Source organism: Aegilops tauschii, chromosome 1 (genome assembly GCF_002575655.3).
Source record: "Aegilops tauschii subsp. strangulata cultivar AL8/78 chromosome 1, Aet v6.0, whole genome shotgun sequence".
NCBI lineage: Eukaryota > Viridiplantae > Streptophyta > Magnoliopsida > Poales > Poaceae > Aegilops > Aegilops tauschii.
In genome coordinates this window covers 43245498-43268397 of record NC_053035.3, presented here as the reverse complement: position 1 = coordinate 43268397, position 22900 = coordinate 43245498, and the positions used below count along the sequence as shown (strand labels likewise).

Sequence of the window (22900 nt, the reverse complement as noted above, 5' to 3'; positions counted from 1 at the left end):
AGCAAAACTAGAGCGCATTCGCTACCCAGGACTACTCGAGCCGCTCCCGGTGCCTGACCGCGCCTGGAAAGTGGTCACCATGGACTTCGTCGACGGCCTTCCCTCTTCGGGCAGGTACAACTGTATCCTCGTCGTCGTCGACAAGTTCACCCGCTACGGGCATTTCCTCTCCCTGAGCCATCCATTCACGGCGGCCAAAGTTGCGCATGCCTACCTGAAAAACATATACAAACTTCATGGACTCCCCGAAGCGATCGTATCGGACAGGGATCCAGTGTTCATGAGCAAATTCTGGCAAGAGCTGTTCAAGGTCATCGGGACTGAACTCAATATGAGCACGCCATACCACCCGCAAACTGACGGCCAGTCAGAGCGAGTCAACCGGTGCCTGGAGATCTACTTACGGTGTTTCACGCATGCCTGCCCAAGCAAATGGCACCAGTACCTCGCCCTCGCAGAATTCTGATACAATTCTTCCTTTCATTCTTCCTTGGGCACCTCACCTTTTGTTGCTCTGTATGGGCACGAACCACGTCATTGGGGCATCGAGGCGGCATCTACTTGCTCCATTCCCTCTCTCAAGGACTGGCTCGAGGAGCGCAAGCACATGCAGTAAGTACTGGCCGAGCACCTCCACCGAGCGTGCAACATCATGAAGGCACAGGCCGACAAGAAGCGCACTGATCGCTCCTTCGTCGTCGGGGACGCCGTCTTCGTCAAGCTCCAACCCTACGTGCAAACGACGGTGGCACGTCGCACCAACCACAAGCTCTCCTTCCGCTACTTCGGACCTTACAAGATCATCCGCATCGTCAACCCTGTCGCCTACGAACTCGAGCTTCCCGCCGGCGCCAAGGTCCACCCTGTCTTCCACGTCTCTCAGCTACGACGCGTGCTCTCCAACAACACGACGGTGGAAGACAAGCTATCCCTTCCACCGGAGGAACCACTGTCGCCGGTGGAGATCATCGACACATGCTGGCGCAACACCCCCCAGGGCCGGCGCGAGCAAGTACTCGTGCGCTGGTCTGAGCCATCCATCCTTGACGCCACCTGGGAAGACGCCAAGTCCATGCGCGAGCGCTTTCCGGCTCTACTGGCTTGGGGGCAAGCCAACTCTCAAGGAGGAGGGGATGTCAGCGCACGTACCGCCAAGGCAGTCGAAGGCTTCACCCCGAGACACGTCAACAGCCGGCCCAAGAGGATCGCGCAGCCCAACAGAAGATTCGTCGGGCCAGAATGGGCCCGCTGAGCCCGCTCGCCTGACGGCTCGCTACTTAAACCCCGAGCAACGATGGGATCAGCATCCAGGCTGGATCAGGACGGACGGCGGCTTCTTCCCTTTCCCCACCTACCTTCCCTTTCTTCCTCCTCAAGAACAGCGAGGCTTGATTTGTAATTCGAATTCGGGACTTGTGGCGTGAGCTAGCTATAGATCGACCTGGTACCTAACAGGAGGTTTGTCTCCGACGGAACTCGTGGGATCCGGTTGGCTTTTGTCTTTGGTGGATCCGGTCTTCGTTCGTCTACATATGTGTGTCTGCAGATTGAATCCTTTTGATCTATGCTTCTCTTCACCGGTGGCTATTGATGTACTGGAGCTGGTGGTCCAATGGGGCCTTAGCACGACGATTTTCCAACTATCTACTACAGCGGCTCCGTCGAGGGAACAAACTCTCTCAAGAGCAGCCAAACTCTGAGTCCCCAAGACTAGCTGAGCACTGAAGAACTTTCACCATAAAACGTTATCTCCAGTATAGTCGTTTCCAGCTGGGTGGGCTCTATGCACAGATAATTAAGGCGGCTGCTAGGAATCAGGCGGATGATTTCTCTAGGAAATCATCCGCCAAATTAGCCGTCCGATCTGGCCCTGGTGGCCGTCGATGGCAACAACACATCCAGTTGTGTATTCTCCTCTGGTCTTCCATCCACACCGCGTCTCCTCTGTAGAGAAACCAGCGACGACGCGGAGAATTGATGCACCCACCGTGGCACTTGTGTCGGCGACCTCGCAGCACCGGTGCCGCCGGCGAGCGATGCATCGCAGCTCCAAGAGCCACCGGCGACCGTCGCATGGCAGCACCGGGTGCTGCTCCATGGCAACACCGATAAAAAGCTTCCAACGCAGCGCTAATGACAGCCCAGCGAAGCAACATTCCAGCCCCGGTGGCACTTCAACGAAGCACCATTGACGCCCAGTGAAGCTCTATTACAGCTCCGTCCTCAGCGGCGCTTCATGCAGCCACGGCAACCCTGGCAGCGCATCAACGAAGCACCGGCGACGCTCCGCAAAGCTTCATTGCAGCCCGGCGACTCCGGCAGCGCTCCATTACATCCACGGCGAAGCTTCAACGTCCGCGGTGACGCGCCATTGCAGCCCCGGCGACCTCAGCGGTGCTTCAATACAGCATTGGCGACGCTCCGCGAAGCTCCATTGCGGTGGCGCTCCATTGCAGCCCGGCAACCTCGGCGGCGCTTCACCGCAGCACCGGCGACCCTCCGCGAAGCTTCATTGCAGCCCGGCGACTCCGGCAACGCTCCATTGCAGCTCCGGCGGCGCTCCATTGCATTCACGGCGATGCTTCAACGACCCCGGTGACGTGCCATTGCAGCCCCGACGGCCTCGGCGGTGCTTCAACGCAACACCAGCGACCCTCCGCAAAGCTCCATTGCGACCCCGGCGCGCTCCATTGCAGCGCTGGCGGCGAAGGTTCGACAATCCCGGTGACGCTCCATTGCATCCACGGGTGGCTTCTAGGAGTCGGAATGCTGCACCATTAGAGGCTCGCACCGGAATGTTGTACATGGGCCGGCCGGCGGTGGCGCTGCTGCAAAGACCGACAGGGTTGGAAACCGGAGCTCCGCTCCTATGAGGGTGAGTGGTGTTGCTTGTATGGTGCTGCGAAGCAGAGATGAGGCCTGCTGCGAAGTGCGAACGCCGGTAGTGTGGTGGCTGCAATTGGAGAGGGCCGTCGCGAGCCTCCAGTGCCTCTCGCCGGATGTGGCGGAGAAAGAAATTCTGGCAAGATTCATCAGGGTAGCGCATGGGAGGATAAGGAAGAAAGGGCGCGGTCGCGGTTTCCAGAAAAAAAAAGAGATGCGGCATGTGAGGCTGGGACTGGTTAGTTGACCAAGCGTGAGATGCATCAACGTGGGTGGGCCATGGACGCGTGGCGAGCAGATGACCAGGCTGATTTCTTCGAGAAATCATCCGGATGAATTAAAGCGTTTCCCGATAATTAAACACCATTAAGAAGGTGTTGTGTACCATGTCATGCGATTTGAAGCTCAAAGTCAATACACACACTGAGAAGAAAGATTAAATTCTATACCTTAACCCGTAGAACTGTCACCATAAAATTCAATAATTTTAGATCGAATCTGGCTCAAAATTTCAGGGTTACAAGCATTTCGGACCCCACCGAAATATATGAAATTTCAGAAATTTCATTGAAATTTTGAACCCTGGCCGTAGCTCACCAACTTCAACGGTCTCAATTTTGGTCAAGTGTATGGGTGAGATGAGACTTTGGCAGATCTAGCCGACACAATACAAAGACGAGAGTTGTAGATAAATCCCGGGGCAAATAATCTTTTTATGGCATATCCAGAAGACCATAACAGAACTAAAATTTTGTGCCAAAACAGGAATTCCATCTTCATAATGTTTGCACAGGCACAACCAGTCCTCTGTGATTCCATAATCTCAAGTTAACCTTCGATAATGCCTTCTGTCATGGATTTGTCACAGCATATGTCCTAGTGTGAGGACTTGTCGTGAGGCCAACGTAACTAGGTAGTAGCTTGAGAGGGGTTGAGCGGGACGAGAAACGCGTGTAGATCATCGAAGGGGATAACACACGAGATAAGATTTAGACAACTTAGGGCTCCGGGAAACATCATCCGGTAATAGCCCTACATGCTGTTTGTGGCTAGGTCTTATTCAATATGCTCATTGAGGGAGTTGGTGTATAAGCCGGCTCTCCTCTAGTTGTATCTAGACCTTGAGATTATCTCGCCCCCCTCCCCCCCCCCCCCCCCCCCCCTTCTTGGGTGCCCTGCCCCTCCTTATATAAGTTGGAGGGGCGGGTTACATGTGAAGTCCCAATAAGATTAAGACTAGTCTATCTTCTAATACAAACTGGATACAAGTCCGGGTCTTGATTCCTTGTAAGAGAAATATTCCTCACGCCTTTTCTCTTAAACCGGCCCACCATAACATGAGCCGGCCTCTGGGCCTTTGGCCTTGTCATCCATCTAAAATACCTGCCGGGTCACCAGTGAGTCACCTGGCCCGGCCAGGTCATCAGTGAGTTGCCACTTTTCGGGCGGTTTACCAATGAAACACCAAGTCCCAGCCGGGTCATATCTCCGGCCGGGTCATACCGCGGGGTATATCCCCGACATTAGCCCCCAGTTTAATTTGGATTTATCCATATTAAACTGATCCTGATCATTCTTAAGTCCTTGTCATTTCCTCCTTCTGAAAAGCCTGGGTCAATAGACCAACTTCATAATGTTTGCACAGGCACAACCAGTCCTCTGCGATTCCATAATCTCAAGTTAACCTTCGGTAATGCCTTCTCAAGAGGGTCAGAGTGACTTCAAATGAAACACATAGGGACTAAATCGAAGAAACACGTGCCCGAAGTAACTCCGTTATATACATCTGAGAACGAATATACATTGTGATGGATTGAATATATAAGATGGCGTGTCCGCAGATCGTCAAACCCCGGATTATATGAGTGTAGCTAGCTATACAAAAAAACTATTACTCCCAGAACTCAGCACCCGAACCTAAACGCCCAAGGACCCCAAGGAAATTCAACCAAACCAGACCTGTGCTTTCATCAGAACTGCCTCAGCCTCAAAAATGGATTAGCGAGACGGTTAGACGATTGTATCCTGCTTGAACTTTAACCAGGGCGACCATACGCGTGTTCTATTCCATAATCCCAAGCATGATACCGAACTCGAGAGCATGGTCCTGAAGGGGAGATCCTCACCTAAGTGCCAAAGTAATGAATCACCTCCATCATGCGCACCAAAAATGAATATCCATGTCCAGGGAGCGAGGCAATGAGCGTCCATTACCCATTGCAAGCATTTACTCCTCCGTGTCTTGTGCAATCTCCGTAACTGATAAGATGTCGTCGCGGGGATGAACCATTTCCACAACGACACTCGCTTCATCTCCCACTTTCCCGGCTGCAACCACGGTTGTGACCTGAATCCCGACCTGTCGGTGTCACCAGAAAAAAGGGATTAGAATAAGGAGCTCAAAACATCAAGACAGGGAGAGCGGTAATCTATAAGTTATAAAATCAGTAACTCAATATGCAATCTTGAAAAAATTCAAATTGGCAAGCCCCAGTTGACAATAGCAGGAGGTTGGCTTTCCCTTGTTTACATGATTTTGTCAGTTTGGAAGAGTCGTTTGGCTGCATACCAAGTGTTATTCTTTTTCTAAAGAATAGCAAGTTCAGTTGTGGTTTTAAATGAGCAGCTAAACAAACTGATTAGCATATACCATCCCATTTACGGGTCTACCCATTCCACAGCATGAATGATTTGGTTGACTGTAGTCAAAAGTTAGAACCAGAAAGAATAAAGGGAAGAAAGATGGAACCGGGCCAAAATTACTGATCTGCCTGAACTTAGCCAGGAACCTGGTGGTTCTCGGAATCTACGGTGAATCAATGAAGGAAAATTGGTTGATGCCCAGGGCAGCTAGTTCTGACCGGTGAACTTGCACACACGATCTTCAAACTTAACAAGACCAGACTGGTACCCGTACCGGGTTTCCTCAGTCGAACTGGCAGACTGATCCAGTTTTTAAACAAGGGGCAGGACAACTAAAGTTCTCGCTCATGATCCCAGCAAAAGTAAAAAAAAAGTACTTCCCCCGATCCATATTACTTGTCGCAGCTTTATTACAAAGATGTACTAAAGCTACGAAGTAATATGGATCGGAGGGAGTACTACTATGGAGATACTGCACCAATAAATAGATAAATTATTGGATGAAGCATATTGACTTACATCCACCAAAAGCAATGTTGCCATGCGATCCTTGATGAACTTAAGTAATAGTGCTCTATACTTCCTCCCCTTTGGCTGCCTCCTTAAGTACTCCAGCAACCAGTAACGTAAGCTGTTGCTATGGAGCTTCCTAGCTACTTTAACATGCATGCTCGCAATAAATGTCATCCCTTCCAGATCACCAGCTGAATATGGTGGAGATTCACCTCTAAGAAAAGCCTTTACCTGCAATTTTTCAATGTATAAAATTAAGTAGACCATATTTATATCATTCAGATAAAGCTATAAGAGCATGGTTAATAATATAGCCAGCTGATGGCTATAAGGAACTGCCAAGTCATCTATAGGCACTCGTACAATAATGTGGGCTATAAGGTTGGCTATTACATTAATACTCCCTCCGTAAACTAATATAAGAGCGTTTAGATCACTAAAGTAGTGATCTAAACGTTCTTATATTAGTTTACAGAGAGAGTACTTTTTTCTATCTTCTCTCTATCTCTTTCTTCACATTTATTGTATTTACCTACAAATGCGTATATAGCTAGGCTCTTGCATGAGAGCCCACTTCCCTTACTTTTTCACATCTCTCTCCTCCACACAGGCAAAAGTGCCATGTAAGCTGGCTATAAGCCCACTATTGTATTTGCTCTAATGGTGTGGATAAAACTACACTCCATTCATAACACAAGAAAAAATCAGCAATTTGAAAGGACAGTTATTTAACTACCAAAGTTCCTCCAAACTGTATCATGTCCCTGTTCATATGATTAATAGGTGGATAAAAATACCTGATAATGAGCAAGCAGGTCAACATATCTTCGAATAGGGGAGGTGAACTGTACATAGCCAGGAATTCCGAGGACACCGTGTGCTACAGGTTTTCGAAAATCCATTTCTGCAGCACGAAGCACACTGATATTGGCAACGCTCCTGGCAGGCCCTTCAGGTAGATAGGCAAATGCTGACACAGCTGTATTAGACTGGGGATGCCCTCTGTATGGCAAAGGAATGTTGTTGTCAGAACCAAACGCAGCCACCGCCTCCCCACAAAGTATCATCATCTCAGATACAAGCTGCATTGCTGGGTTGGTTTGATCTTCAACATATAAATTAATGTTTGGTTCAGGATCATCCGGATTTGCCACCTTGATACGAGGTTCTATCATAGCAGTGTCGATTGAACCCTGCAAACTTTAGAGTGTCAATGGTATCAAGTAAAAGTAACAAATGCATCTAAAATATTCAGTTGGTTATGTACACGCTTAAATTTTCAGAAAATCTCCAGAGATACAGACTTGTTCTAAGTGGTATCAGGACTAATGCAAGATGTCCAGCCAACGGTTCAACATTAAATTTGTAGTCTATCTTATTATCTAAAAAATGTAATCTCGGTTACTAATGAAAGGATGATGTATAGACCAGCAACCGCAAAGGCCTGCATAGTTCTTACCTGGCTGCGACGCCATTGTGCACGAATTGAAGCAGCTTCTTGAAGAATCCTCAGGTCTTTCTCTTCTTCCAGATTCATGTACAGCAATTCAGTTGCACCCTCATATGTTAACATGTAGGTAGGTTTGATTACTGAGTTCTCTATCGAATATTCTGCAATACTATCACACACAAATGGATGCATTCATTACACTATTATAAAAGAAACATATAGTATCTCCCAAAGAAAGAAAAAAGACAGCTTGCTAAGAAAACATTAAAGGAGAAGTAGTAGAAAGTTACCTTCCATCTGGATGCAAAATCACAGATACGCTTACAGATCTACAATCTGTACCCTGTTGCAAACTCATAGCATTCATAGCAAGCCTCTCTGGGAACATTGGAAAGGTGGCAGTTGGTAAAAATATGGAGGTTCCTCTGTGCATTGCTTCCCTGCAGGCAAAATGTCGTTTTTACAAATAATAATATAAGATGCTATTGACAGAAAAGCTAGACCCGCTGAGCAGGAGAAGCAAAAATAACCTGTCAAGGATGCTCCGGGGTTGAAGAAAGCATGTTGGGTCAGCTACATGTATCCAGACCTTTATCCTACCATCAGGTAGTCTAGTTGCACTTAATGCATCATCAAGCTGAGTTACCAAAAAAATAGTGTTTAACAGATTTGTCCGTGAGCAGCGTATTTATATAATTCAGTTTCTTACGAAAGATGTGTGAGCAGCAATAATAGAAACATACTTCATCAGCCTCATCCACATCAATGGCATACACTCTCAAATTTGAAAGATCCTTCCTGACATGCTGAAAGAGAACCCAAGGTATTTTAAACTATATAGATATTAGTCATTCGGAATTCGACAGTAACTACATATACCTTATCTGAATCAGGACAATCCACCAGAAGCTCCTCAGCAACAGATAAAACTTTCTCGGTATACGTGGTTTGAACATCATACCTGAAAAGATCAAGATTGACATGCACGGGGAAGTAACCCACATTTATAAGGAGCTTTAGGGCAGCTGATGACGTCCGTGCGAAACCCATAGCCTTGAGAATCTGTCATTACATTCACAGTCATATAGGCTAGGATCAGCAAGATGGGGAAGTCAAACATTTTCCTCAATAAAGCATGATATAAGGCTAAAGAATATCTTTTAACACAGAAACATTAGACAAAAGATTGTTAGTGGAATAGGATATGTTACATTTCCTGCCATTCTTCTTTGTTCATCATTACACACATCAACTGCATATGCCTGAAGAGACTCGATTTTTTGTTTCACTTTCTCTTCCATCAACCATGAATTTTTTGGAGGCTTAGAGCCTAGAGGCAATGCTTTAGCAGACTTGAGTAGGTGGACAAATTCTTCCAGTTCCTTATCGGCGGCCTCTTTAGCAAGCTTCCGTCGTAAAAGTTCATCCACCTACTACCAGATGATAAACATAAGTCTACCAATGAACACCACAAAACAGAAACAATTTTGCAGAAAATGAAGCAACTAGAGCAATTTAGGGAATCACACACTTGATAAATACACTCAAATCAAACATCTGGCTGACTAATCATGTCAGATTAGCAGTCAAATTTCTATAACATCCATTAAAACCCTATAGCAGTTAGGGTTTTGCTTGCTCTCTTTCTGTTTTGTTTTGGCTTTGTTCCCTGTGTTGGATAGTTTATAGGTTTGGCTAGCCTAGGTTTCCTTTCTTTTGTTTCCTGGTTTGGCTTTTGGATGTTTTGCTTTGTACTCTGCGCCTTCTTGGTGTTCTTCTAATACAAAATGACACAGTTTCATCGGTGTTAAAAAAAACACCCATTTGGCATATCAGAGGAAAAAGGTAAACCTGATGATTTGTATGGCCTCCCGCCATGCAAAACTTCTTCAATAGACTAAAATCATGGGCACACCGGCACAAAGACAACTGCTAGGCTTACAAGAGGCAAAATGGAACTGAATTGTGATTACAGTTGAAGGATTAGTCAGTTCAGGCTAGCGTCCTAAAGGAAATATCACGACCTTACATTCTTCTCAAAAGGAATTGTTGCAACATTAATGAGTTTGCCAAACTAATTCAGGGTGTGTAACACACGATATATATATCACATATATTTAGAAAATATACCTGAGCAGATGGGCGAGGCTGGTATATGGAAGAACCTCTGCTCTCCACCTTCACAAAATACACAATATCCCGTGACAACAAAAAGTGTGCACAGTAGCTTTCCAGAGACTCCTTGCTGCCATAAACTATCTGAGAAAATCACAAGTGTCACGTTTGATGATTTGAACAGAGAAAGACACAGTAACAAATCTAATGAACCTCTTACATCGGCAAACTCCTCAACAGTTACTGATTTGTCTTTCTCAGAAAGCTCCATCCAGGCACATTCCAAGATAGTAGGGTCCTGTAGCAAACCATATTATCAGTCACGATGCACATTATATGTAGTACACTTACAAATAATGCAGCGTTTCTCACCAAGAGATCTTGCGCTTTCTCGAGAAATTCAGCTATTCTTGAACAATCAAAATCCATGGTACCAGGTACAACATATGTCACCTGCTGGGGCTTTATAGAAGATAAGATACCATTCTGCACAAAAAATCAGCAGCTAAATCACAAGAGAATCTTGGGAGCGGCGATTTGGTGCCCGGGCTCAGATGAGCCCGGGCATGAACAGTATCGTGATTTCAAATAGAAAAAAAGTTCAAAAAATTCCAATTTTTTTTGTGGTGCAAGATGCTCCTGTGCATGAACTCCGTGCGAAGTTTGGACATTCGAGGAGCTCGTGGCAAAAAAGACAAATTTCGGATGTCTGAGAAACTTTTGAAAATCGCACCATTCACGCCTGATTTTGTCTTTTTTGCCACGAGCTTCTCGAATGTCCAAACTTCACAAAATTTTGCACGAAGTTCACGCATAGAAGCATCTTGCACCACAAAAAAAAGGAATTTTTTGAACTTTTTTTCTATTTCAAATCGAGGTACTGTTCACCAGGCTCTAGGTTGAATTATCGATCCGTAATGTCTTTTCATCTGTGAAAAGTGTACAAATATATCCTTGGAAATGAATTCACCAGGCACCGAGTATTCTATTGGACAGGCTAGTTATCCCTCTTTAAATACCTGGTCAGTGACTACCCAGTTTTTCTTCCCATCAGGCCTTTCGACAACAGCGAGCAAGGATCTCTCAGAATCTTTGTGAAATTCAAGCAGCAATCCTTTTTGTATTGTTCTCTTCTCTATCTTACTATCCGACAGTTCCTTTGTGCCCTGCAATCCGATCCTGAAGAACAACAAGACAGAATCCCAACTGTAAGCTTCATTGCTGTCTTTTTTTAAACCAGCATATATTAATCATGGACGTAAGTAATCACAATCATGTTTGATCGACTCCAATACACAGGAGGGAGCCGACCCAATACAGTACACCCACAACCTCTGTCTCTCTTAAAGGACTGGGAAAGACTATCTGAAGCCCAGTAGTAAAGCTTCATTGCATTGACCTTTGCAATTATCATCACAACAACAAAGCCTTTTGTCCCAAGCAAGTTGGGGTAGGCTAGAGATGAAACCCAACATAAACCTGTGAGAACCTAAAATTAAAAGGTGCGTGCAAATTCCTTGGCTTCATCAAGCCAACAGCGATTTCCCGCTCGGTCGCTGCGGCGCGAGATGGGAACTGTTGGGTCAGAGTCCTGCGTGGCCGCCTTGCTGTTCAGGCGGTGCTGCAGTCCACTGACCTCTGGTAGGCGACATGCCATGAGCTGTGGAAGATTATGTTTTTTGTGTGGCTTTCCTGATGAACCGCAGCTGGATGTCTGATCGTCCGTCTAGCTAGGAGGGGGCTCCGTCACCAGTGAGTGTGCCCATTGCGCTCTCAAGACTGGCCGTGCATCTATGCCAGAGAAATTTGGTTCCTGTCCCTGCAATGGCTCGGGTTCCAACACCTCGCCCTTGGCCCTGACGTGACGATTCTCGAGCAGTGGATTGGTGCCACACAACGCTGTCTCAACTACACTCAGGAAGGGCTGCATTTTGGTGAACCTGTGCACCCTCCATTCTGTCTGGCGCTAAAGGAACAGGTGTGTGGGTTCAAGAACAAGGCCCTTCCAGCTTAATCGTGGGCAAGATTAAGGATCAGTGCCGCTAGTGGAAGATTGTAGGTGGAGCCGTGGAGGTAATCTAGCAAGTGTGATCCTGTAGTGTGCGTCCTGTGGGGGTGGGTTGACGCGCAATAGTGACTGTGTTGTCATGTAATGCTCTTGCCAATGTGACGGTATACATTCTACAATTTTCTCATTCCACAATTTGATGAAGAAGGGGACCTCCATATTGCCGATGTGAATTTAGCTAAAGTCCTTGTACCATTTCCAACAGACAGCGTGACAGTGCATTTCCCACATGAAATGGCTTTGGAGACCACTACACTGTCCTACTACAATTCCACGACTAAATCTCCTCATGTGATGCACCCGGACCCGCTGAGAGAGGAGACAGCTGAGCTCTTACAATGCGAAAGGGGGCATTACCTTGCGGAGACCCGGACCCGCCTGCGGGACCGGAGCTCCTGGAGGACGGAGTCGACGAGGCGGCCCCGGCAGGCGGCAGTGGCGCCGAACGCGGAGCGGCCCGCGGGGGCCAGGCGGGTGGCGCGGCCAAGCGGGCGGAGGCGGAAGAAGGCCAGCGCCGCCGAGGAGCACCCGCTCGCCGCCCTTGCCGCCATGGGCGACGGCCGCATCTGCGCGCGCGCCCGCGGTCGAGGGAGTGGGGAGGGGTGCCGCCGGTGAGCCTTGCTCGCCGCTGCTCCGGCCGGGGGTTTTGGCGATAAGGGAGGAGAGCGGTTCCGCACGCGAGTGGAGGGAGAGGAAGGCGAGGGCGAGGCTGCTGCTGTGGCGGACTGGGCCTGGGCCTCTCGCACTGGGGATGCATGGGCCGGCACTGGTTAGTGGGTGAATAACCAACTTCAAACTTTTGTTGTAGAGGGAACACCACAGATCCGTCGTAGTCTAGGTGGTTAGGATACTCGGCTCTCACCCGAGAGACCCGGGTTCAAGTCCCGGCGACGGAACTTTTTGGCTTTTTCGTCACCCTATATGCGTCCCTGTTTGCTTCCTGTCTCTGAAATTGTACGTCATTGCAAACTTAACGATCGATTAATGAATTATATAAGGGGGAAGACACCGAATATTCGTTTCTGAGCTCGAGCTGAAATCATTCCCGTTCGCCCGCATGTGGATCTATGCTCGTACTGGTATTTTTTGTCGTATATGTAAGTATCGATCTAAAAATGACCCCAGCCCTGTCCGCATTGATTGCTACGGCAGCCGGCACTATATGTGCGGACCAGGTGGTTCTCGCCGGCTCGGGCATTTTCCTGGTCCTCCCTGAGCCGTGCCTGTGACCCGGTATCCGTGACGGCCACCTGCCCCAGCCCTCGATAATTGCATCCCCACCCGTGCCCCCCCTCACAATCAACACAGCCCCATAGAAATCCCCATCGCCGCCGCTCCCTCCCACCTTGTTCGTTTGCCGCCATGTCTGTGGCGTCTTCCTTCTCTCTGACCGTCCCAGCTGACTTCCTGCTCCCTCTCAACCCGTATCCTTTTTGCGGCGACGAGATCGCGACGCGACGAACGTCGCAAGGACGGGAGACAAGGCGGGTCATCGGTTCTACAAGTGTAGAAAATACGATGTAAGCAGATCTGAAATTTCTTGTTCTTGTTCTTGTTTCAGAGCTGAGTTCGCAGATCCACACGAATACGCTTCGGCTTGCCCGTGCTTAGGAGCAAGTCGACATCACCAAGCCCTGTAGATGGTCCATCATGCCAACCAACCCCGTGTGCAGATAGTCCCCCTCCCATCCAGGCGCATATCCAGTCTTTGCCACCGATGCAGACCGTGCTGGTCAATCAAGTCCTCAAGCCACCGTTGCATCCCGTTCCCAAATGCTTGTAGTTGTCGCTCTGCTGCTTGCAGCTGCCAATCTCATGCTTACCGTGCTTGTATTATAGTCGCCATGTACTTTGGCTCGGTAATTAATGTGTTCAGAGCTGTTTACTGAGCCGGGAACGGCCGCAAGGCGTCAACCATGTCAGGGTGGCTCCCTGGTACCTCAAGCCTGTTTCACATAATATTAGTACTGTTAGAACTTAATTGGTAGCTTCATATGTAATGGTGGTAACTATGTTAAGTATGCTTGTTACTGGCTGTCATTGAAATTAATTCTGTGTAATGAACCTTATTGTTATATGCATCACTATGCTATTACACAATTTGTTATATAAGAACTGTCCCTTATATAAGTCTTTGTTGATCAGTTCGATACAAATTCTGCCCTGGCCGACCATTATGGGGTTGCACATAGACTGAAGTAGCAAATGTATTATAGAATATAGATTACTAGTATTATTTTTCATTTCAGTTCGTTAACTCAAATATTTCATTATTATTTTTCCTCACCAGTGATACAGAGACATTGATATTTGAAAGGTGCATAAGCTTCCACACCAACAGTCGATGGGAACAACCAGAATCATGCACTGATGTCTCAAAACATTTTCTGCATTTGAAAGTAGATGGGAGCATGTAACCAGTTACTTTGTTGGCATTTAACAAATCGAAGAAGATATGCACCAGGTTTTTCAGGTTAATTTTCTGCAGTCATACATATCAAGTTGTTCCATTCGGAATGCAAATCTTTTTCTGCAAGGATGGCATGTTGTGAACAACAACCTTTTGTATCTACAACAAAACTTTGCTACCTGCACTAACTTTGCAACAGTTGGATAATTTTCTCTGGATTTATTTCTTTGTCAATGCGCCGCACCAGCGACTACCACTTCGGCGATGACTGTCGTTTTCTCCATCACTTCCCCACCATGGACATGATCAGGCTATTTATGAAAAAAGATGAACAACTGGACCTAGGCGCTGAGGGGAGCTCAGGAAGCCAATGTGTCTTGGGAGCAGCTTCAAGACCAGGCTATGCATGAGCTTTGTCGTCGGGGGTGCCACTTGGCCGATGGCAAAGTTGAGCTGCGCATGCCAGACGCATCTTCAGAAGTCCAAGATCAAGTAGTTTTCATGGTATTTGTGATGATTGTGTGTCTGTTGTTTTGCAGAAATGCCTAAATAGAAACTTATCTTTTTTGTTGTAGTCCATTTTTTCGGTTCAATGAAGGCATGATAGGCAAGGCAACAAAAATGGATTGAACAGGAACTCATTGTATCTCTTAGTATGTTCCTCTAATTCTAATTGAACAGTACAATTCTTCAGGTAGCTGGACATCACCTCTTCCACTCCTATTTTACATGTAATAAATGCATTATCAGCTTCGGTGTTATTACATTCTCTTGGATAATGAGCAGGGTAAGTGTCAATCCAAGAGAGATAGTGCTGACAGACAGCAAGGTCCTCAAGTTCTGGGTTGAGGATGAGTGCAAGATTTTTGGGATCCCTTGCGGTCATCGCAAAATCAAAGGCAGGGATGCCAACATAAACCCTGAAGCAATTCAGTTCATAAAGGTTACACTTGAAATGAACAAGACAAGGGTTCACAGCTTGCGCGCAGCAGAAGAGTTCCTTTTGTGCGACATCAACGAGAATTCCAGCAAGCTTGAAAAAGATTGTTTCCAGATAGCCTTTGTTATATTTTATCATGGGCCATGTGCTTGCTCTGTTATATACCAGCTGTTATCGAACAGCCTTATCAATGCAGGACACTTCCACCGGCATGACCTACTGTTCTCCGCTTCTGGTTTCCCCTGTATAATTTGACAAAAAGCACAAATGTCATCATTTAAACACACTTGAAGCACCGACACCCATGGCTGCTGCTTATCTTCCAAAACGAGAATTACATGAATCAGTGTTTACCGAGCAGCCGCTGACGATTTCTTGCATTGACCTTGACACCTTGTCCTCTCGAAGTTTAGCCAGCTCTTACCGTACCTTATTCTGAATCTAATCTCCCAGGAATTGCAGAATGTAAGTCAGTCCATTTTTTTAAAACCCATAAGCTCATACACAATCTGAACTCGGGACTCACCGAACTTGTGAATCGATTCCTCGAGTGCGCTCATCCACGACGGACATGGTGTCCTGTCATGTGGCGCACTCCTTAGCCATAATCTGAATTTTCAGAACAAGTAAAACATTCAGTACACTGTCCCAAATGCCATAGAAATAAAAATGTCAGCACTATTTCTTCTTTCTGAATGTGGACAAGCCAGTGAATTTGCTTTTGCAAGCGTAGCAGCTTGCACCCAATTATCAGGAAAGATATCACCAATGACAAGAGCTAAAGCACATTTTGTGTGAACCTAAAGTGAATACAGACCTTTTTGTCCATCCAGGATCGTTCGCGGTCATGCTGCCACAGGCGAGGACGGTGGAGTTAGTGGCGTCACATGGTGGCGTCGTCTGATGCAGATCAACCATCAGCTGCCACTTGTGAGGATGATGCGGCGCCGCCGGAGAATCTCAGGATTTTGGTGGTGCTGATGTCCTTTCCCCGTTAAAGGCTTCGTCATGAGGCTCTTGCACGTATGCTGTTGCAGGGATTGCGGAAAGTGGAGGAGACAACAAAGAATGACTTTGATTGGGTAGTACTTCTCGAGTACCCGGTCTCGAGTTCCAGGGTGAAAACCCTAGGTTCAGCCCTAGTTGGTTGTACCTGACAATGGCAGCATTCTTTGCGTCGTTACCCTGATGAAGGCATTGTTTGGAGTTTGCTCGGACTTGATCTTCAGGGTGAAAACCCATGGTTGACCTTTGGTGGTTGAACCCGGCGACGGCGGCGCTTGTGTGTCGTTCCCTTCCTGGAGGTGTCGCTTTTGAAGAACCTTTCTCGTATTTCTTGTGTTGCCAATAGATGATGGGTGCCGATGGTCACAACCGTATATTGTCGAATCGCTTCAGGAATTTTTCTTTTTATCACTCCATCTGCCATAGCTTCGGTCTTGTATGACTTTGCTCCACGCGGACGTGATTATTTGTGTGTGTTAGTGTTGGCTGTGTGCATTCTAGCTATGCAGAGGCCGCGTGTTGTACTCATTATGATTGTATCCCTCGATGCTACATTATGAGTCAATAAAAAAACATCCTTTATCGAAAAAGGAGCTTCCGGGTTCACTCTGTCAGTGGACTGCGCTGACCTAGTCGGAGATGCGTCCGCACGGCAGCGAGCTCCACCATGCCTCCCGATTAGCTCGTCACCACCGACCTGCTGGCCGCATCCAGAAGCACCCTTTGAGTTCACAGTCCCACCGCAGGCGGCCTCGCTTGGCTGCATCAACACCATAGGAACCTGATCTGGTTGCTCAACGTTGTCCGCGACCTCCTCCAGCAGTGTGAACCTGAAAAGGGGCGGCAATGGCCGACGTCCACGGCCGTTTGTTAGCCTCCTCCTTCAAGTAGGGATTTATTGTAGATCTGCGTGTACTAACCTGTCGACGGCGTCGAGAAGGAACTCCATCCCAGCAACCTCCCTTTTTTCCTTGTGGCCGAGAAGGGACAGCCGCCGCCGCCTTCCTCGTTCGTCAGGAGAGAAAAACGGCTCAGCTTTTCGCTAACGAACTGAGCTTCTTACCTGATCCTAGGCTCGGTTATTTCGTCAACGTCCTGGTCCACGGATCAGGACGGCCACGTCCGAACTCCGTCGCACGCCTACGCCGCGGTCCCACAAACGCGCCGCTGTTTCCGACCGTATATTGCGGATGGCCCTTTTGCCTTCGCCCCTTGTCAGATGCGTCAGAGCTATTATTTCGGATCCCAAGCCACGAACGGGAGATCGCGATTTCGGGAGCATCTGCGCTCGGGCACCGAATCGCGGCTTCCGGAAAGACACTACGGATTCAGTTCTCCTTTTCTATCAGACTACTCACAATGGGAGTAACATAGGTAGTAACATCACACATATCTAGATAAAATAGATGATGTGGCAAGCAATAAATGAAGAAAGGGAGCAAAGTGTAACATAGCTAGTTAGACTAGCCACAGTAGAATTAACTTCAGCAGTAACATCGAGTCCTACTCAGCAAATTTGCTTATGTGGCAATGAGTTAATGAGGAGAGAGGTAGTTTGAGTAACTTAGCTAGTTACCGTAACATCACATGTCCCAATACAATATGTGTCTATAACCTAATAAATGAAGCTTTGCATGACACCACACTTAGACTAGCCACAGTGAAAGTAACTTCAGCAGTAACATCGAGTCCTACTCAGCAAATTTGCTTATGTGGCAATGAGTTAATGAGGAGAGAGGTAGTTTGAGTAATTTAGCTAGTTACCGTAACATTACATGTCCCAATACAATATAAGTCTATAACCTAATAAATGAAGCTTTGCATGACACCACACTTATGTTACTACCCACTATGAAGGTAGTAATATAGTCTAGGGATATATGTATGTTACTAGTGTATGTTAATATGCATTGTGGCTAGTCTTACTAGTAGTATGAGTAACATCACACATATCAAGGCATGATGAGTCTATAACCTAATAAATGGAGTGTTGCATGTTACTACACATATGTTACTCCCTACTATAGAGGTAGTAACATAGACTAGTAACATATGCATGTTACTAGTCTATGTTACTACCCATTGTGGCTAGTCTTACAACGGCAATGCGGAAAGGCCTCGAAATGATTGATAATCTGGGGATGCTCCCCGGTGACTGTTGAGTCAAGACTCGTTTGGAGCTTGTTCAAGCATGCGATGGTATAGTGAGGATCTAGAGTCGATTGCGATGATTCTAGCCGACTGTTTCACAAGACTTTTAGAGTCGGTTTGGTTTCATTTCAAAATTGTAACTGACTCTTTTCATAAGGCTTTTAGAACCATTTTGGTTTCATTCCAACAATGCCCGTGTGATACTAATATAGTAGCGCACACTTTGGCTCGACACACCTATGATCCGAACCCTTATTTGTGTTAGGAGAGCAATCCTTTTCAAAAATGCTAATGAGCTGACGTTTGCTGGGAGTGTTGTTGGCGCGATGCGACGACAACCACTCGATCGATCACTCGAATCTCCGAGCATGGATGGCGTGGCACTCTCAGACAAGAAGCGTTCGCCCAGGTGCATGTTACGCGTGGCACGATCTGATCCACTCATCTCAGACGTGCTCATATCATCCATTCCTTTTCTCCTTACCCCAATAGACCAAAAGAAAGATGCAGAGCGAAGTGACAACTACACATATCCATTTCTACCCTTCTTCCATGCCGCAGAGCTCCTCCTTCTCAGACCTCCAGCTCCACCGTGATCTAGGGATCAAATATGCCCAGGATGTCGACTAGAGGGTGAGTTTATTTTTTTTCTTAGTTGTTTTTAGAGACTACCGCAAACACGAAGCCGGCATTGCCCTTTTTTGGGAGGCCCAAAAACGTTTTGCAAAATTTTGCAACAAGGGCAGTTGTTGGAGCGGATCCAAAAGCCCAATAAATGGTTATGCCCTAGAACGGGATTGATGCTGGAGATGCTCTTATCATCCACCAACTTGATATCCCTTTTTTGTGCTTCTTGTTCAAATCATGTAAAATGCGGAGGTTTGTAATTGGTTGTGCTCTTCTTTTTTGCGGGAGCACTAGGTTGTTCTGTTGTTGTCCACTGTTAGTTTTGTGGAGGTCCTGTCATACCTGAAATGTTATGAAATACTCCCGCCGTAAACAAATATAAGAGCATTTAGATCACTAAAGTAGTGATCCAAACGCTCTTATATTACTTTACGGGGGGAGTAGTTCTCTAGTGAATTAAATGACCGACACTACATTTCATCCCTACTAGATTATATTTATTTGCATTAAAGATGTGTTTGTTGTTAGAAAAACCATGTCAGCAAATGCCATCCTTCAAATCTCAAAATAAGGTTTCCAACATCAAGACATCAAATACTTCAAAAAAAAAAACATCAAGACATCAAACAAAAAGACATGGGAAAAGTTGTACGCTAGCTATTTCTTCAATAGAAACTCTTTCAACATAAGGTTTCCAATAACATCAAGACATCAAACAAAAAGACATGGGAAAAGTTGTAGGCCTAGCTATTTCTTCAACAGAAACTCTTTCAACATAGAGACTAATGGCTAATGAAAACGATATTACAAATCTACTAAATTTTGAGGTGATTGAGGTACTTGCGCCAACAGCTAGCGCAATGGGTGGAATCTAGTAATTAAGCAAAACAAAGAATTAATACACTTCAGCAGCAAAATGATGGATGAATGATGAACGAATTAGGCAACTAAAATTAATAGTGCAAGGAAAGCTGGCGCTGGAGCTTCTTGCTGTTGTTCCTTCTCTCAGGCTGAGACAAGCTATTGAATCCGGACGCCCTCCTGCCACTGCCGGTGCTTCTGGCGCTGCCGCAGCTGACAGGGGAGCTGCTTCCTTGGCCGTGCGGAGTCGGGTAGTCGTCGACCTCCTGGTCGTCGACGAGATCACGCTTGTCGTCGGCGGTGTAGGCGTCGGACTTCTTGATCGACGCGCGCGGGGGGGGGGGGGGGGGGGGTGCTCGCCGGAGGGAAGGAAGAGCCAGCCGCAGCGGGGAGGGGGGCTCTCCGGAGAGGCTACCCCAGTATCTATCTTAGGGTTCAGGGTGGGGGCGGGGGTGGGGGGCGGTGGCGTGGGGATTCACCGGAGAAAAATCTCGGCGCGGGAGGCCTAGAGGGATGGCCGGGGCGACGGAGGACCGGTGGTGGGGAGTGGTTCCGAGAAGGGCGGGGTGGCGGTGGCCAGCGGTTCGGCCGGTGGTGGCTGGCGGCTCAAGGGGGTGGAGGTTGAAGAAGCACTATGGGCCTTTGATTTTGCATCCAATGGCTGAGAAATCGACTGACCACAAATGAAAAAGTCAGCTAACTGGCTTCTAGCCATTCCCTACCTGAAATGTTATGAAATACGGAGTAGTTCTCTTGTGAATTAAATGATCGAAGCTACATTTCATCCCTACTAGATTATATTTACTTCAATTAAAGATGTGTCTGTTGTTAGAAAAACCATGTCAGCAAATGCCATCCTTCAAATCTCAAAATAAGGTTTCCAACATCAAGACATCAAATACTTCAAAAAAAAAAACATCAAGACATCAAATAAAAAGACATGGGAAAAGTTGTAGGCTAGCTATTTCTTCAACAGAAACTCTTTCAACATAAGGTTTCCAATAACATCCAGACATCAGACAAAAAGACATGGGAAAAGTTGTAGGCCTAGCTAGCTATTTCTTCAACAGAAACTCTTTCAACATAGAGACTAATGGCTAATGAAAACGATATTTCAAATCTACTAAATTTTGAGGTGATTGACGTACTTGCGCCAACAGCTAGCGCATAAGGTGGAATCTAGTAAGCAGAACCAAGAATTAATACACTTCAGCAGCAAAATGATGGATGAATGATGAACGAATTAGGCAACTAAAATTAATAGTGCAAGGAAAGCTGGCGCTGGAGCTTCTTGCTGCTGTTCCTTCTCTCAGGCTGAGACAAGCTATTGAAGCCGGACGCCCTCCTGCCACCGCCGGCGCTTCTGGCGCTGCCGCAGCTGACCGGGGAGCCGGACAATGGGGTCGATTCCTCGAGCCAGCTTCCTTGGCTGTGCGGAGTCGGGTAGTCGTCGACCTCCTGCTCGCCGACAAGATCGCGCTTGTCGTCGGCGGTGTAGGCGTCGAACTTCTTGTCATGGCGGTAGTCGACGTTGGGGCCGCAGAGGCAGACGAAGGTGGGGCTATCGGAGTAGTGCGGCGAGGAGGAGGCGAAGGACCAGGTGCCGCGGGAGGCCCGGGAGGAGCCCGAGGAGGCGACGGAGGAGGTCGGGCTGCCGCCGTCGTGGGAGAAGGACAGGGAGCGGACCCTCTGGCGCGCGTCCTTGAGGCGGTCGGCGTCGGTAAGGAGGCCGACGACGCTGTCGGCGCGGCGCTGCATGGAGGCGCCCCAGTCGAAGCCCTTGTCGTCGGTGTAGGTGAAGCCGCGGAGGTCGCGCAGGGCCTGCATGTCCGGGAGGAAGTCCCCGGGGAGCTCCTCGGGGCCGTGGGTGAGGAGGAACTCGAGGACGACGAGCGCCTTGTAGACCGGCCGCCACTCCTTCCAGTCGTGGACGCAGCCGAGGCGGCGGTGGAGCACGTTGGCGATCCGCCAGTAGTCGTCGATGTCGAAGGCCGCCTCCGCGATGGACGCCAGCGTCTTGGCGTCCGGGACGCACGCGTCGTCGTTGGTCGCCTCCTGCACAGCCCTACGGCCGAATCCATGCATTCACCATGAGTTGAGTTATACTAGATGCAAATGCAATGCGAATGAATAAACTTACAGCTCTGCCGGAGTTACGTCGCCGAGGGCCAGCCTCGCCTGCTTGTACTTGTCCTGCAGGTACCCGGACGCCTGACGCCCTAGCTTCGCCGTGAACAACGCGGCCATCGCCTTCGCCGGACTGCTAGCTGCCTCGGTCACCTAGCAGACCACTCCTTGATTGATTATACAAGAGAGAGAGGGAAATGATGGAAGAATGAGAGGTGGAGAGGATTGTACTGGGAAATGGTTGGACGAGAGGAACAAGCGGGCAAAGGAGGCGTGGCTCGTCGTTCTCGCGGCCGGGGTTTTTGCCCAGCCCTCCATCTCCGCCTCAATCCTATCCTACCGTCTGCATGCATGCTTACCAAACTGTAGAACGTGATCGGTGATCATGTACTCGATCGATCCATTCCCCAAGGGAAAAGCTGTACTGGTCAAATTCTGCATGCTTGCCAACAGTAGCCATATTTAGGGTGTGTTTGTTTGGGCTCCAGCTTCTTCGGCTGCAGCTGCAAGGGCTACAGCTAGAAGGAGCAGCTGTAGCCGGAAGGTTGGAGCTAAGGTGCAGGCGTTTGGTGGTTGTGATGTAACCGTTGTGGTTGTTGCTGAAACATGCTAAAATAACAAGAACGCCCTCTGTGCTTCTGTAGAATAGGTTTAAGTGCTGATTATACTATTTTAACGAGGATGGGGCGTCGACCCGTTGGAGTCTCGGCTCTTACACGCGGTGCTCATGGAGTTTCTCCTATAAATAAAAGCCAACGAGGGTTAGCTCTTGGGTTGGTCTCATTTATTATTATTATATTGTTTTAACACTAAACAACCCGATTAAGAGTTGTTTTTGTCGCAGATGTCCAGTTTTCACATATTTGAACTGAAATTTTGATGGCATATACAGTGTATATCAATAAATTTACATTCTAGGCACATGACAATACTTCTGAACTCATCATAACATATGTTATTAGTTACTAGCAAAAAGGAGAAGGAAACCAAACGTTTTCCTGGTCCCTGGCGGCTGTAACCCTAGCCGCCGCCAGGAGAGGCCGATCTTCCGGCGCCGTCCTCCGGCGGCTCCCCTCCGCCGGTGACCTCGGTCGTCGGTGATGAGGG

At 47.8% G+C, this 22900-nt stretch overlaps 3 protein-coding genes, 1 long non-coding RNA gene and 1 other non-coding gene across 5 annotated transcripts; 3 read left to right on the top strand and 2 right to left on the bottom strand.

Moving 5' to 3' along the window:
- Positions 1-652: 652 nt before the first annotated feature.
- On the top strand, positions 653-1252 carry LOC109734502 (uncharacterized). The gene has a single exon (XM_020293707.1). The coding sequence runs from the start codon at positions 653-655 to the stop codon at positions 1250-1252; it is 600 nt and encodes a 199-aa protein (XP_020149296.1).
- Positions 1253-4642: 3390 nt separating this feature from the next.
- Positions 4643-12409, bottom strand: LOC109734508 (ribonuclease II, chloroplastic/mitochondrial). The gene is made up of 14 exons (XM_020293711.4): positions 12030-12409; positions 10624-10783; positions 9977-10090; positions 9825-9902; positions 9620-9748; positions 8701-8919; positions 8369-8551; positions 8233-8295; positions 8020-8126; positions 7780-7929; positions 7499-7658; positions 6837-7232; positions 6046-6270; positions 4643-5242 (listed from the first exon to the last, which is right to left on the bottom strand). The coding sequence occupies exons 1-14, from the start codon at positions 12236-12238 to the stop codon at positions 5111-5113; spliced, it is 2325 nt and encodes a 774-aa protein (XP_020149300.1). The 5' UTR covers positions 12239-12409; the 3' UTR covers positions 4643-5110.
- Positions 12410-12495: 86 nt separating this feature from the next.
- Positions 12496-12568, top strand: TRNAE-CUC (transfer RNA glutamic acid (anticodon CUC)). Its single transcript has one exon. It is a non-coding gene; the product is annotated as a tRNA-Glu (tRNA).
- A 333-nt stretch (positions 12569-12901) lies between these two features.
- On the top strand, positions 12902-14779 carry LOC109734509 (uncharacterized). Its single transcript, XR_012201526.1, has 3 exons — positions 12902-13192; positions 13963-14145; positions 14330-14779. It is a non-coding gene; the product is annotated as an uncharacterized lncRNA (long non-coding RNA).
- A 5533-nt stretch (positions 14780-20312) lies between these two features.
- LOC109734505 (uncharacterized) lies at positions 20313-21913 on the bottom strand. Its single transcript, XM_020293709.2, has 2 exons — positions 21807-21913; positions 20313-21731 (listed from the first exon to the last, which is right to left on the bottom strand). Exons 1-2 carry the CDS (start codon positions 21911-21913, stop codon positions 20924-20926), a joined length of 915 nt encoding a protein of 304 aa, XP_020149298.1. The 3' UTR covers positions 20313-20923.
- Between the last annotated feature and the right edge of the window lie 987 nt (positions 21914-22900).

Excerpts from the sequence above, each read along its gene's own strand:
- LOC109734505 (XM_020293709.2), bottom strand. The coding sequence starts at position 21,913 with ATGGCCGCGTTGTTCACGGCGAAGCTAGGGCGTCAGGCGTCCGGGTAC. Across the intron at positions 21,732-21,806 it reads GACGTAACTCCGGCAGAGCT|GGCTGTGCAGGAGGCGACCA; the intron begins GTAAGTTTATTC and ends ATTCGGCCGTAG.
- LOC109734508 (XM_020293711.4), bottom strand. The coding sequence starts at position 12,238 with ATGCGGCCGTCGCCCATGGCGGCAAGGGCGGCGAGCGGGTGCTCCTCG. Across the intron at positions 8,920-9,619 it reads AGCCTCGCCCATCTGCTCAG|GTGGATGAACTTTTACGACG; the intron begins GTATATTTTCTA and ends ATCTGGTAGTAG. Across the intron at positions 8,127-8,232 it reads ATGTGGATGAGGCTGATGAA|CTTGATGATGCATTAAGTGC; the intron begins GTATGTTTCTAT and ends TTGGTAACTCAG.
- LOC109734502 (XM_020293707.1), top strand. The coding sequence starts at position 653 with ATGAAGGCACAGGCCGACAAGAAGCGCACTGATCGCTCCTTCGTCGTC.